This window comes from Phacochoerus africanus, chromosome 11, assembly GCF_016906955.1.
Source record: "Phacochoerus africanus isolate WHEZ1 chromosome 11, ROS_Pafr_v1, whole genome shotgun sequence".
In the NCBI taxonomy this organism is placed as follows: domain Eukaryota; kingdom Metazoa; phylum Chordata; class Mammalia; order Artiodactyla; family Suidae; genus Phacochoerus; species Phacochoerus africanus.
The window spans coordinates 129493806-129506488 of record NC_062554.1 but is presented as its reverse complement, the minus strand read 5'-3'; the positions used below and the strand labels follow the sequence as shown (position 1 = coordinate 129506488).

The window sequence follows — 12683 nt, the reverse complement described above, 5'->3', positions numbered from 1 at the left end:
AAATGATAGAGTGGTCTTCATTAAAATTAAAAACTTTTGGAGTTCCCGTCGTGGCGCAGTGGTTAACGAATCCGACTAGGAACCATGAGGTTGCGGGTTCGGTCCCTGCCCTTGCTCAGTGGGTTAACGATCCGGCGTTGCCGTGAGCTGAGGTGTAGGTTGCAGACGCGGCTCGGATCCTGCGTTGCTCTGTCTCTGGCATAGGCTGGTGGCTACAGCTCCGATTGGACCCCTAGCCTGGGAACCTCCATATGCCGCGGGAGCGGCCCAAAGAAATAGCAAAAAAAAAAAAAAAAAATTAAAAACTTTTGTACTTCAAAAGATACCATTAAGAAAATGAAAAGACAAGCCACAGACTGGGAGAAAATATATGAAAATCATGTAGCTGATAAAAGACTTGTATTCAGAATGTATGAAGAACTCTTGCAACTCAGTAAGCAGACAGCTCAGTATGAAAATGGGCGAAGATTCACCAAGGAATCGATATAAATGGCTAAAACTAACATGAAAAGACGCTCACCATCATTAGCCATTAAGGAGTATAAATTCCAACCATGGAAAGATAACATTAATACCCACCAGAAGGGCTGTAATAAAAAAGATGGTATAAAGTGTTGATGAAGATGTGGAGAAACTGGAGCTCTCATACATGGCTGGCGGGAATGTAAAATGGTACGGCTGCTGCAGGAAAGTTTGGCAGTTTCTTAAAAAGCTAAACATAAACTTAACACATGATCCAACTATCCCTCTCCTGGAAGTGTCCTTAAGAGAAAGGAAAGCATGTGTCTGCTCTATAGGTGAATGTTAATAGCAGTATTATTCATTATAGCTACAAACGGGAAAGTCCGTGTGTCCATTAATTGGTGAACTATATCTAAATAGTGGAATGCTATTCCAAAATAAAAGGGAACAGTCTGTTGATACCTGCTACAATACAAATGAATCTCAGAAGTATTATGCCAAGTGAAAGAAGGCAGCTGCAAAAGACAACATGTGTTATGATTTCATGTATATGAAATATCCCAAAAAAGCAAGTTTACGGAGACAGCAAATTAGTGGTTGCCAAGGGATAGGGATGGAAATGTAGATTAACCACAAACAGTGTGAGGAAACTTTTTAGGGTGACAAAACTGGATTGTGGTGGTAGTTGCACAATTCTTTAAATATACTAGGAATCATCAAGCTGTATTCTAACTTTCTAATCATGAAAAGAGTAACCGGATCCCTCAGAATTTGGTGCAATATTTAATTACTGTCATGATTGTGCTTTTGGAATAGGGAATCGATAGGTATAACTATGCTTTTGTACTGTATGAGGATGCGAAACAAAGCAAGTTACTCAAGGTCATATTTTAAATCAGTGGAAGTGCCATAAACCCAGATGTATTCCTCACCACCCCACGGCTAGAGTGGTGTTATTGACCTAATTCCCTTTCAAGGAAATATATAGTTGGCTCTTAAGTCCATTTGTTCCTGGAATTGAATTGAAAAGTTCATTCCTTTCATATACTTTTATTTTCCTTTAATTCTTGAGTTGGATTCCCATTACTCACTAAATCCTTCTTTTTTAAGCTCTTACAGTTCAACCCTGTGGAGCGTCTTGGTGCTGGAGTTGCTGGTGTTGAAGATATCAAATCTCATCCATTTTTTACCCCTGTGGATTGGGCAGAACTGATGAGATGAACATCATGCAGGGTTCTTGCACACATTCTGATCTTCTCTGTGACAGGCATCTCCAGCACAGAGGCAGCTCTGCCTCATGGTCCCTTATGGAGCCCCAGAACGTTGGGATGAAGATCTTTAGAGGAAATGGGGGAAGAAAAAGCTGAAAGAGAACAATTCCTTTACAGTTACTGAATGGACAAGATATTGGCCACATTTGCAAGGGGCTGTTCTGTACAAACATTTAACCAAGGTGTGATCTTTATTTTACCTGCCTTTAGTGTTGCAGAGGAGTTGTAAACCCAACTGAAAGAGGAAAGCCTTTCAAGAACTTCCTCTGATATGAAGCTCCAAGTGTAGAATGAAGTGTTAACTTGAAAGGAGGACCTTTACATGGCAGCTGACAGTACTATCTGCTAAGCAAGATTGGTTTAATATGATCAAATTAATATTTGCTGGGTAATATACTAAAAGTGCTTCATGAATAATGTCATCTGTAGAGCTTAAAAAGCGTGGAAAAAAATATGCACATCATGTCTGATAGGAAAGCTGAACCACAATGCTATATAATTAATATATATGTATGTCAGATGTGGCGCCATATTCATTCTTGCAGAAGTCCACGTGAAAAGAAGACACTTCGTGTTGTCAGCTTGTACTTTGCTGGTTGGTACTGCCAGCAGGAGGGTTCATATAAACCCTAAGTCCCTTTCCTCCACCTCTTTTTCCACTTTCTCCACCCGTTGCCCATTCTTTCATATTCTGTTCTTCCTACCCCTGCGAATACATATGCAACAGAAAAGGGAAGGGAGTATTTATTTCCCCCAATTGTATCAACTTAATAAGAACTACAGAATCATGATGTAAAATAAACATGGTAAAAATTTAAATTTCTCTTTCATTTAATTGCTTAAGATTTTCCTTTTTTTCCAAAGGCCTCTCTTACTTTCATTTTGGAATGTTAGCAATTTCTGCTTCTTATGTTTGACTTCATTTTAGTTTTTTGGCTTAGTATCCTAAGAACCAAAGGATCTCATCTAAATGGGATTGAATGGCAATCCTATTTTATTACTTACTAGACAGGATTTCCAGATTTGACCTCCTAATCTACTTGACATTGTGTAGAAAGAATATGAGCATTTATGCATCTCCAGACATTTGTATTTGTTATTTATTTATGTTGCTAAGGTAGCTCCTGTAGTCATGCATTGTTTACAACGATTTGCACATTTTTAAAGTTATTATCTGTTTTTTAAACTTCATCCAAAGAAGAAAGTCACTATTTCCAGGTTAGGAGCCACCAACATAATGAAAGTTTTCAGTGTATTTTAATTCTTTGTCTTTGAGAGCCTATCCCTACTCCAAGAGCATCTGTATAGCTTCCAGCTGCTATCAGCCAGGTCTGCCCATCAGATTAAATGGAAGCAGAAAATGCTTTAGTGAAACAAAGGAAATGTGCAAGCATTTTTCCTTTTTCTATTATCCTACTCCCTCATTTTCCTTTTTGGTCCCCTTATAACCTGAACCCCAGCTGAAGGGCTGCAACAACACCAGGATGGGGAGTAGGTCACCAGGATCATAGCTCAGTCAAGATGACATCACTCCCTGGAACTGGATTTCAACTCACCAGCCCCCTGGCCTCATAACAGGAACTCATGCAGGTGAGACACAGGAATGACTTCCTGTGTAGGACTAGTAGGAAATCTGCAAGTAGTTAGAGCTGGCCATTACAGAGCTTCCTTCCAGAAGTGCCCTATGACATGAAAGTAGGACTTCACAGCTAAGGTGAAGCTCCCAGCCCTACCACATGATTTGGGTCCCTTGGATTCAAAGGACAGTGTCAACAGATGGTTGCTGTGTTAGTGTGTTGACACAATTCCATTGCGTTAGTTTCTCTTGCTCTTTCTCTCTGGATGTTTGGAACTTGTGCTTAATGTCAATACATCATTCATAATCACGGTGCGTGTGAATTATTTTGGTAATAAACACACAGGGTAAATGGCCTTGTGGTGATGGATCCAAGTCTGTTTTTACTTGATGATGTATATTAGAAAAATCAAAATCGTAGAACTGACTACCTAGTGTTTCTCATTTGATTTTTTAATTGCAATAAAATTTACCGAACATAAAATTGACCATTTTAAACATTTTTAAGTATACAATTCACTGGTATTAAGTACATTCACATTTTTATTCAGCCATCACCACTGCATTTTAGAACTTTTTAATCATTCCAAACTGAAACTCCTTACCCGTTAAATAAATAATAACTTCCCGCTCCTCCTCCCCTCAGCCCCTTGTAACCACTATTCTACTTTCTGTATGAATTTCACTCTTCCAGATCTCTCAAAAAAGTGGAATCATATATTATCTGTTCTTTTATGTCTGGCTTATTTTACTTAGCATAATGTTTTTAAGGTTCACCCATGCTATAGCGTGTATCAGAATTTCATTCCTTTTAAAGGCTGCATAATATTCCATTGCATGTGTTTATCAGATTTCGTCTGGCCATTCCTCTGTCAATGGACATTTGGGCATTTCCACCTTTTGGCTTTTGTGAACTTTGTCCTTAAGAACATTGGTGTACAAACATCTGCTTGAGTCCTTGCTCTCATTTGATTTTATATTTTTATATGAAATTACCAATGTCATTGACTATTATTTTATTATGTTCTTTGTAAGAGAGCTTTTCCAACAGGGTGCCAGTAACTTGGCATAATGCCGTTTATCTTAAGACATGATATGAAAGTCTACCATTTCTATTTCACAGAAGGGTAAGTTGAGCAGAGTCAGAGTGAAAAAGAATGCTGTGATTTAAGCAGTTTATTTTTACTGTCGTTTACGTTAATACTTTTTGAGACATAGATCTTTTCAACTTATTTGTTGTAATAACTGAACTCCTGTTAACATGTAAACCTGCCTTTTAAACATTTTTAAATAGCTATAATTCCTATTGTGTTTTGACCCTCAGGCTTTTCCTCTTCTATCTCATTTCAGAGTCATTGTGAACCAAGATTGAGTTTTTGCTCTCAGATAATGCATGAAGTGAAGAATATAAAATCTACAAATAATGCTTATACTATGACCAGTAACACTATATCAGGACCCCACATGTGGTATGCCTCTAGTTGATTTTACTTGTTCATAATTTGTGACCACAGAGAAGGAAATATCACTGATATCACTGTAGCACAGGAAGGTTCTTTGCCCTTTCTAGCATCTTTTTTTTGTTTGTTTGTTTTTTGTCTTATTTTTTTAGGGCTGCACCCACAGCATATGGAGGTTCCCAGGCTAGGAGTCAAATTGGAGTTACAGCTGCTGGCCTACACCACGGCCACAGCAATGCCAGATCCGAGCCACATCTGTAACCTACACCACACCTCATGGCAACCCCGGATCCTTAACCCACTGACCAAGGCCAGGGATCAAACCTGCATCCTCATGGATGCTAATCAGATTCATTTGTGCTGTGCCACAACAGGAACTCCCCTTTCTAGCATCTTTATTGGACTCACTTAGGGATTACTTTATAGCAAAGGCCAAAGTGTAAGATGGATCATTTCCCTTCTTCGAGTAGTTGATTTAACCTCTGGTATATCTAAATGCTCTGGATAATGAAGCCTGGTGTTTCAAATTCTTTCTTTGAAGACTGTGGATTATCATAGAAAGTCTTAAAGAGGTGTCCTGGTCCTATCTATGTGACCTACTAGCCTTTGCTTTTAACTTTAATCAAAAAGCAATACTCTTAGACCTGTTCCTTCACCTGTAGAATGAAAGGCACAGTTGAGTTCTAAGCATCACAAGTATATGATGGGCTTTGTCATTTTCAGAACTAATATGATAAATGAACATTGAAATATAAGGTTTGGTCCTTAACTCTTTCTTAAAATTTTCTTTATTAATTCCAGATACTTGGGTTGCTGCCATATATTCACTCAGTAGCATGGCCCTTAGTGGTTGTGTGGCTATAAAAATGGTGAACAGAATGAAATATTAGAAGGATATTTCACAGTCAGCTCTGCCCTGGAAAAGGAGAGTCAAAGGTTCAGGTAGAATCACATAGAGGTGAAAGGAGGTTAGGACACACCTGCATGTGCTCAATTCTCAGACCTTCTCAACAACTGTGGTGATTTTCCCAGTAATTCCTACCCCTGTTGCCCTCATCTATCATATGCCATGTGTTTATGTGACTCACATCTTGGGCAGGCAGACCTAGAGTGCAAAATCATACTTTCTGTTCCTGTTTAATGCAAAACATTAATCGCTACTAGTCAAGGTAATTTAGACTTGTGAGTATTTGATGTCTACTCAGCTCATTTGAAGGATTTCATATTAAGTCCTCACGTGGAAGGGCTACTAAATGGCAAAAGCTTTGAAGTCAGCTATCTTTCTGTAACCTTGTAAATAGTAGCAGTAGGGAAATGTGAGGCAAAGTGCTACAGGTTTTTGTGGCTTGGCATCACTTCGTCTTTTAAGGGCAGTGAATAGGAAACCGGAGAACAAGATTGCTTATTTAGGAAGATTTACAGTTGTGATGATACTTAGTCAGTGGCAGTTTTGCAGTTTTTAGTCCCTATCGCATGACTTCTTCCCTTGATTCAGGCATCTCATTTCAGGGAGAAATGGCGGCAGAGAAAATTTGTGGACAGAGAGAGAAAGCAGCTTGAGTGTTAAATTCACTGAAGTCAGGTCAGGCATGTTGGCCCAGATACCTGAGCAGTAGCATGCTTTGCTGAGTTAGACTTAAAGCGCTATTCTTTGTTCTTCCTCCAGCAAGAGTTAGACAAAAACTGAAACTGCTCCTCCTATCACAGGAGAAGTGGTGAACTGTTTGGAAAGGATTAAGTATCATGCTTATCCAGAGTCAGTTCTAGCTCTGCCTTCTTGAAGAAGACAGCTGGTGTGGCCGGCAGTAAAGAAAGAGGCCATGAGAACCTGCAAGGAGCCTCTCTGATTTCCTTGGTCAGGAAAACCTCTCACTGGATGTGGAAAGGAAGAAAGGCTCATGAACCTACTTTAGTCATACCTGTGGATGTTGGTAGCCTGCTTTTGTAAATCTCAAAATATATCAAAAAGGTAAGGCCTTTGGGAATGTTGATCAAATTCCTCCTCAAGCTAATCCACAAGGGAGGAGTCTGACCAGCCCCACACGAAGAGGCCAATGTCAAATGGTATTTGACAAATGTAAAGGGATTTGAGCCTGTTTTCAGGGCCAGAATAATGACTGCAGTGTGCTGATGCCCTTATCCATGGGAAGTGGACATAAAATTGACTCAGTAGTTGGAATTTCAATTATGGCTCAGCGATAATGAACCCAACTAGTTTCCATGAGGACACCGATTCGATCCCTGGCCCCACCTGCTCAGTGAGTCGGAGATCGGGCGTTGCCGTGAGCTATAGTGTAGATCATAGACATGGCTCTGATCCTACATGGCTGTGGCTGTGGCTGTGGATGGCAGGGATAGTTCTGATTTGAATCCTAGTCTGGGAACTTCCGTATGCCTTGGGTGCAGCCCTAAAAAGAAGAAGAAAAAAAAAAAAGACTCAGTAGTGAAATAGAAAATAAGGAAAGGAGGGATAGTGTTGGCAAAACCAAAAGTCTTTGCTACTGTGTCGTCTTGGGTGCTTCTGGAAGGAAACTGTGTTAGAAATTTGAAGGCCCTGTCTTCAGCAAAAACATTCTGAATGCCGAAGAGAACTGTGAGGGAGGGGACTGAACATGTCCCCTCACTGGGCTCCTCTCTTCATTTCCTCTTCGTCTACTCCCTCCCCCCACAGGCATCTCCAGCCACTGAACAAAAGACATGGGACTTGTCCTCAAGGACCTAAAAAATTGAGGGGAAAGAGAGCATAAATACCAAGTAGGGCAGAATGTTGTGTTGCAGGGTACAAATAGAGAATGATGGTCACACAAAGGAGAGCTCTGAGGAACTGCAGGAAGGCTTCCTGTATTGGAACAGAACCTTGACCTCTGAATAGTATTTTTAAACATCAGGACGTTTCCCCCCCCCCCCCCCCGATTTTGTTTGGGGAAAAGGAAAGCTTCTGTTGGAACAAAAAAACAATTGTGTACAAAGGCATGGGGCTGGCAAAATGTAAAGCTGTGCATGTTCTGTTTGGGCTGGTGTGCGGGTACGTGAATCTGAAAGGTAGGTTGGAGCCCGATTAAATGCCATATGGAGACATTTGGACTTTGTTCTCCAAGTTGTAGGGGACTTTAGAGAGATGACATTATTGCAGCCTGCTGTTAAAAAGATAACTTTAGGGTTAGAATGGAGAATAAATTGGAGAGAGAGTGATAAGAGGCAGAGAGATCAGCTAGGAGTTACTGCAGAAATTCAGGCGAGAGATAAAGTCCTGAGTTCAGGCAGTAGAATATAAAAGAGGGAGCACAGCTATCCTCTTGTCCATGTCTCTCAAGTGGAGAGTTTCCCTATCAAATAATTGCTTTCCTTTTTTCTCGAAGCCAGTTTATACTAGGAGATAGAGATCTGTTGTTTGTAAAATCACCCCCAAGGAATCACCAGAGAGACAAATCAGGAGAGTTCCTACATGTTCCCCCCACTGGTTGATAATGAGGTTTACTATTCTGAGCGGAAAACCCCTGGGTCCCATCTCGCTCTCTTTCATCATTTGGTGACACTTCTGCCCACCTTTTCAATAGCTGGTTTTTTGCTTTCTCTTTGGTGCTCTTGCTCTTGGAAGGCTTTACCTGTTGCCAGATTATTGCTCTCTTTGTACCAGAACTTTGACGTACATTCAGCTTAGCTCCATGGTCCTCAAAAAATGATCCCAATCTGGATCAAGGGAACAGGTGATTTTTACTCTTCTTAAGTTTGAAATTACTCCCAAATGAAAAAGTTTCTGAGAAATGAAAAAAAGGGGGTCCCAAAACCAACATTAGCAACACCTGGAACTTGTTAGAAATGCATAGTCTTGAACCCTATCCCAAATCTACTGAATCAGAACTCTGGGGGCTAGCCCAGCAATCTGTTTTAGCAAGCCCTTCCAAGTGATTCTGACGCACCATCAAGTTTGAGAAGCTGGCTTAGTTCAATGTCAGTGTATTGCCTCTGCCTTGGATGAATATAAGCATCCTCCCCTTGGTATGTGTTTTGAGTCTGAAGACATTTCCCAACACTTAGCGTATTTCCCAGGAGGCTATCCCAAGGAGCTTCTTCGCCAATGAGAATGAAGAACAGGGGAAATAGGTAATGAGGACCACAAGGAGGAGGGAAGAAGGCAAGGGGGGTAGATAGCCATTTGGCTAAAGGAAACTTCGGAGGAGGTGGTACAAGGAGTACAGGATGGGGATGGATTCTGGTCCCTAAAGAGACGCAGCAACTTCCATCTCAGTTACCTAGATTCAAATAACTCATCCATTTAGAAATAGAGTAAACGTTATAGTTACAACTCTTTTGATTACTCATTGAATATTGTTGGGCATTTGCTCATTCCTAAGCAGAGCCGCAATGGAAATTCAGCATTCAGTCCCTGCATTATTTAAAATCTGAATGTAAAGAATCTAAAGCAAGTTTGAGAAAGACACCAGAATATTCTCATTGAATTAAGAGCTGCTCAGTATTCTCTTTAGAGCTGAGGGACTCAGCTGGGGATGCTGTCTCAGGAGACTTGGTTTTGCCTTTGGAAAGAGGGCACCAAGCTTCACAAGAGGAATAAAGTGAAATGTATTATCTGTTCCCTGAAGGCTGGGTGTGCACATGTGGGGCGAGGGGAAATGGGTGTGACCCACTCTTTTCCTATTTTTCACTTTAAATGAAGGCTCTCTTTTTATAGGACACAAAGGTTATTAGATGAGATGGTTAGTAAAGTATATTTTAACCAAATATGATTGACCTCTTATGAGCCTCTCCAAGATGTTTAGATAATTTTGTGTTTTCAGTAGGTAGGATTTCAGTGTCAGCAGTTGCTTCATCTGTCTCTATGCTCTTCCTATGCTGGGCTCAGCCTCAATAATAATGTGCTGTCCTTCTCTTGAAAAAAATGACACTATTGCTTAAGCCACCATGGACAGGACATGTTTTGCACAATTTTTTTTCAGTGGTAGACAGAGGGTCCCACTAAATCCCCTTTCTCCCCACTCAGTATGGCCAGAGGCAGCCCCACACGGTTCTGGTCAGGGGAACACGGTATCTGGTGGACAGAATAAAGGCCGTGTGCCCCTTATAAGAGGATCAGCCCTCCTGCTGGTAGATGTCTTCTGGGACATCTTCCCCAGTCCTCTGACTGCAGAGGCTGGGACTTTTTCTACCACGTGGGTTGGTCTCTCTCCCACTTGCTTCTATCAGCTGTCTTTCAAGTGTCAGGCCCTGAGCAACTCTTGACGAGCATGATGTGGGTAAGGGGGGTGCTGGATAGAATTTGGTGTTTTAAGAAAGAACTGCTGCCTGCTCTTTATTCTCTCATGTCTCACTTGAAACCCTAAACTTAACCTCCATTCAACCCACCCCCCTGGGCCTTACCTCCACCTAATGTGACTCCAGCGGGACCTGAAGCTCCACTCAGGCTGGTATCAGCATCAAAAGCCACTTCAAGGCTTTGAAGTCTGCACCCTGTTCCTGGGATCAAAACACCCCTGATCATGCCTTTCTCGATTGTAAGGCTCCCCACACGATTGCCAGACTAGATCTTGCCTTGCCGTTTCTTTGGCCTTTCTGGCACCAGTCAGGCTTGGCACCCAGAAAGCAGAAAGCGACAGCCATCCTGGTGTTGCCACTTGCCGTCCCTCTGCCGCAGATTTAAGCTCTGCCCAGTGGCCCGTCTCCACTGGGGGCTCTGGTGGTGTGAGGGAGCTGGGGAGAGCCTTGCTGCCTGCCGCAGCTGCCTCCTTTTGCATCGACCACCCCCGCTTCCCAGGTGCCAGAAGAGCGCCCTGGGCTTAGTACGCCCCCCACCTCTAGCTCTCCCGCCCTTTGCAGCCCTGGTAGCGGCTTTCCAATGAGCCTTTTGTTGTGGAGGCTAAATCCATGGGGGGGAATCACCCAGGGACTCTTGCACGGTCTGCCCTCCCTCCGCTTGCTCCGGCTCTCTCTTTCCTTCCTTTGTCTCCTTCCGAAGCTGGGGTCAGAATCCCTAGCCAGACTGAGAACATGGTTGCTATTCCAGGACCCAGATGCCAATATGTGGCAGCATCTGGCTTATTGGCAAGCGTTGCCGGCAGTTGTGCTGGCTGCTTCGAGGCCTGTCATGTGGCCGAGCCCGCTAATGGGGGCCCTGTCACAACACGGAGTTTCTTTGAGAATATGGTCTCAACCAAGGAGCCCACCGGAAAACAATGAGCTGCACTGAGAGGACATGAATTACGGGGCAGGGTGACTGCAGACTAGAGCTTTGATGCCGATCCTGGCCCCGTTTTGCAAAAATCCCTGTTTCACGTTGTCGGAGTCCGCTCCTCCTGCAACCTTACCTTCTTGTGCTGTTAGTGTTTCAGGCGCCTTAAGGCATGGAGCTCCTTGAAAGAGAAACACAAATCACTAAAAATGTTGAGATAAAATCCTGCTCCTCAGAGGCGCCTGTTTGGCACGGTGAGCGCATGATAACAGCTTGCTTTAGAAAGGTGACATTTCTGCTAAAGGCTGAATAATAAAAAATGCATTTTAAAGACTCAGCTCTTCCCTGTCTTCTGACGGTTGACTTTTGGAGTGAAGGCCATTTCTTGGGCGTGGAGGGTCTTTTTTGAGGCCAGCCTCTCCAGCCCTAAATGTGGGCTGATTAACTCTTGTCATCGCTGATGAGGCCAAGGAGCTTTTAAAAGTACTGATCACGAAATAGGGCTGTTAGAACTTCTCCCAAGGTGCAAACACTGAGTACTCAGAATGTGTCAAGCGCTGTCTGAGGCCTTGAAGAGCAGAGACCAAGAGGAAACCCAGCACATATCCCCACCCTCTCGAAGGACACTGGCCGCTGGTGACCAGATTACGTATACATCCCATAATTTCATTTCTTCCCCACACCCTTCACAACCGGACAGGCCAGTGACATGCTCTGTGTTGTACGAGGGTAGGAACTAAAGTCCCGAGAAGTTGCTCTGCCCCGGTTGGGCTGTGATTGAAAACTGGGTGGCTGTCCTTCTGCTTCAGGAAGCAGGTGTGGGTTGGATTCTTAGGTTATAAACTCCTAAGGGCAGGAACCTTGTCACCTTTTTGCAGTTCTGCCCCCAATTAGCACCCTCTACTCATTGCCGACCTTCTCTCCACACATCTCTCTCCTCAACACACACACTCACACTCACTCTAATACAGACACTCTACAAACTGAGGCCAGGTTCTTCCTGTGACAGCTAAAGAAAGGAATCAGGAGGAAGTAAAAAGCAAAAATTAGCTTGAATGAAAAGATGGTGATGATCCTGGGAAGCCGGTGGTGACGATGGCAGTAGCATCCTACTCACATAACCCCATATAAAATTGTACAGGGCAATTAGGCAAAACAAAATAAAAAATTCTTAGATGACATTTACAACAAACCTAGGTAACGAGATACCAGGAAGCCCAAAATGCAGGCAGTTGGAGACAAAACACCCAGAACCTCAAGACGTGCATGATAAGTGCGTCTGTGGGAAACAAAAGGAAGCAAAAGTGTACCTTCGGACTGGACCCGAGAGCAGGAGGATGCCAGCCAGCCAACTGCTACCCACTAGGAAATTCAGTGGGCCGGGCTGAGAAGAGCAGCTGAAGGTAAAGGTGTATTGCCCGCTCCAGCACTTGGGAAGTTCAAAGAGCTTGCGATACAAGGGATTGAAGGGGCAACTCCTTGAACTCTCAAAATTGACCTGCTGCCACTGTCTAGTGCAGGGCCTACACCATAGAGAAGTTGTTGGGAATGGAATCAGAGCTGAGCAGGGTTAGGATAAGAGAAGGGTCCAATTCAAAGGAAGGGAGGCGCGGCCAGGACATCGCAGAAGCAAGATGTCACACGTTTTTGTTTTTTGTTTTTTATTTTAACATGTCATAGAACAACAGAAGAGGGAGCTTTGCAAAGTTGGAGACTTTTAAAATTTAACC

At 42.9% G+C, this 12683-nt stretch overlaps 1 protein-coding gene across 7 annotated transcripts in view; it reads left to right on the top strand.

Moving 5' to 3' along the window:
- RPS6KC1 (ribosomal protein S6 kinase C1) overlaps window positions 1-2552 on the top strand; it is a 183661-nt gene extending 181109 nt beyond the window's left edge. For all 7 annotated transcript variants that reach the window (XM_047751827.1, XM_047751829.1, XM_047751828.1 and 4 more), the window contains one exon: window positions 1573-2552. In XM_047751827.1, coding sequence (XP_047607783.1) covers window positions 1573-1683 — 111 coding nt within the window. In that variant the 3' untranslated portion in view covers window positions 1684-2552. The remainder of the gene's footprint in view (window positions 1-1572) is intronic.
- The last annotated feature ends 10131 nt before the right edge of the window (window positions 2553-12683 follow it).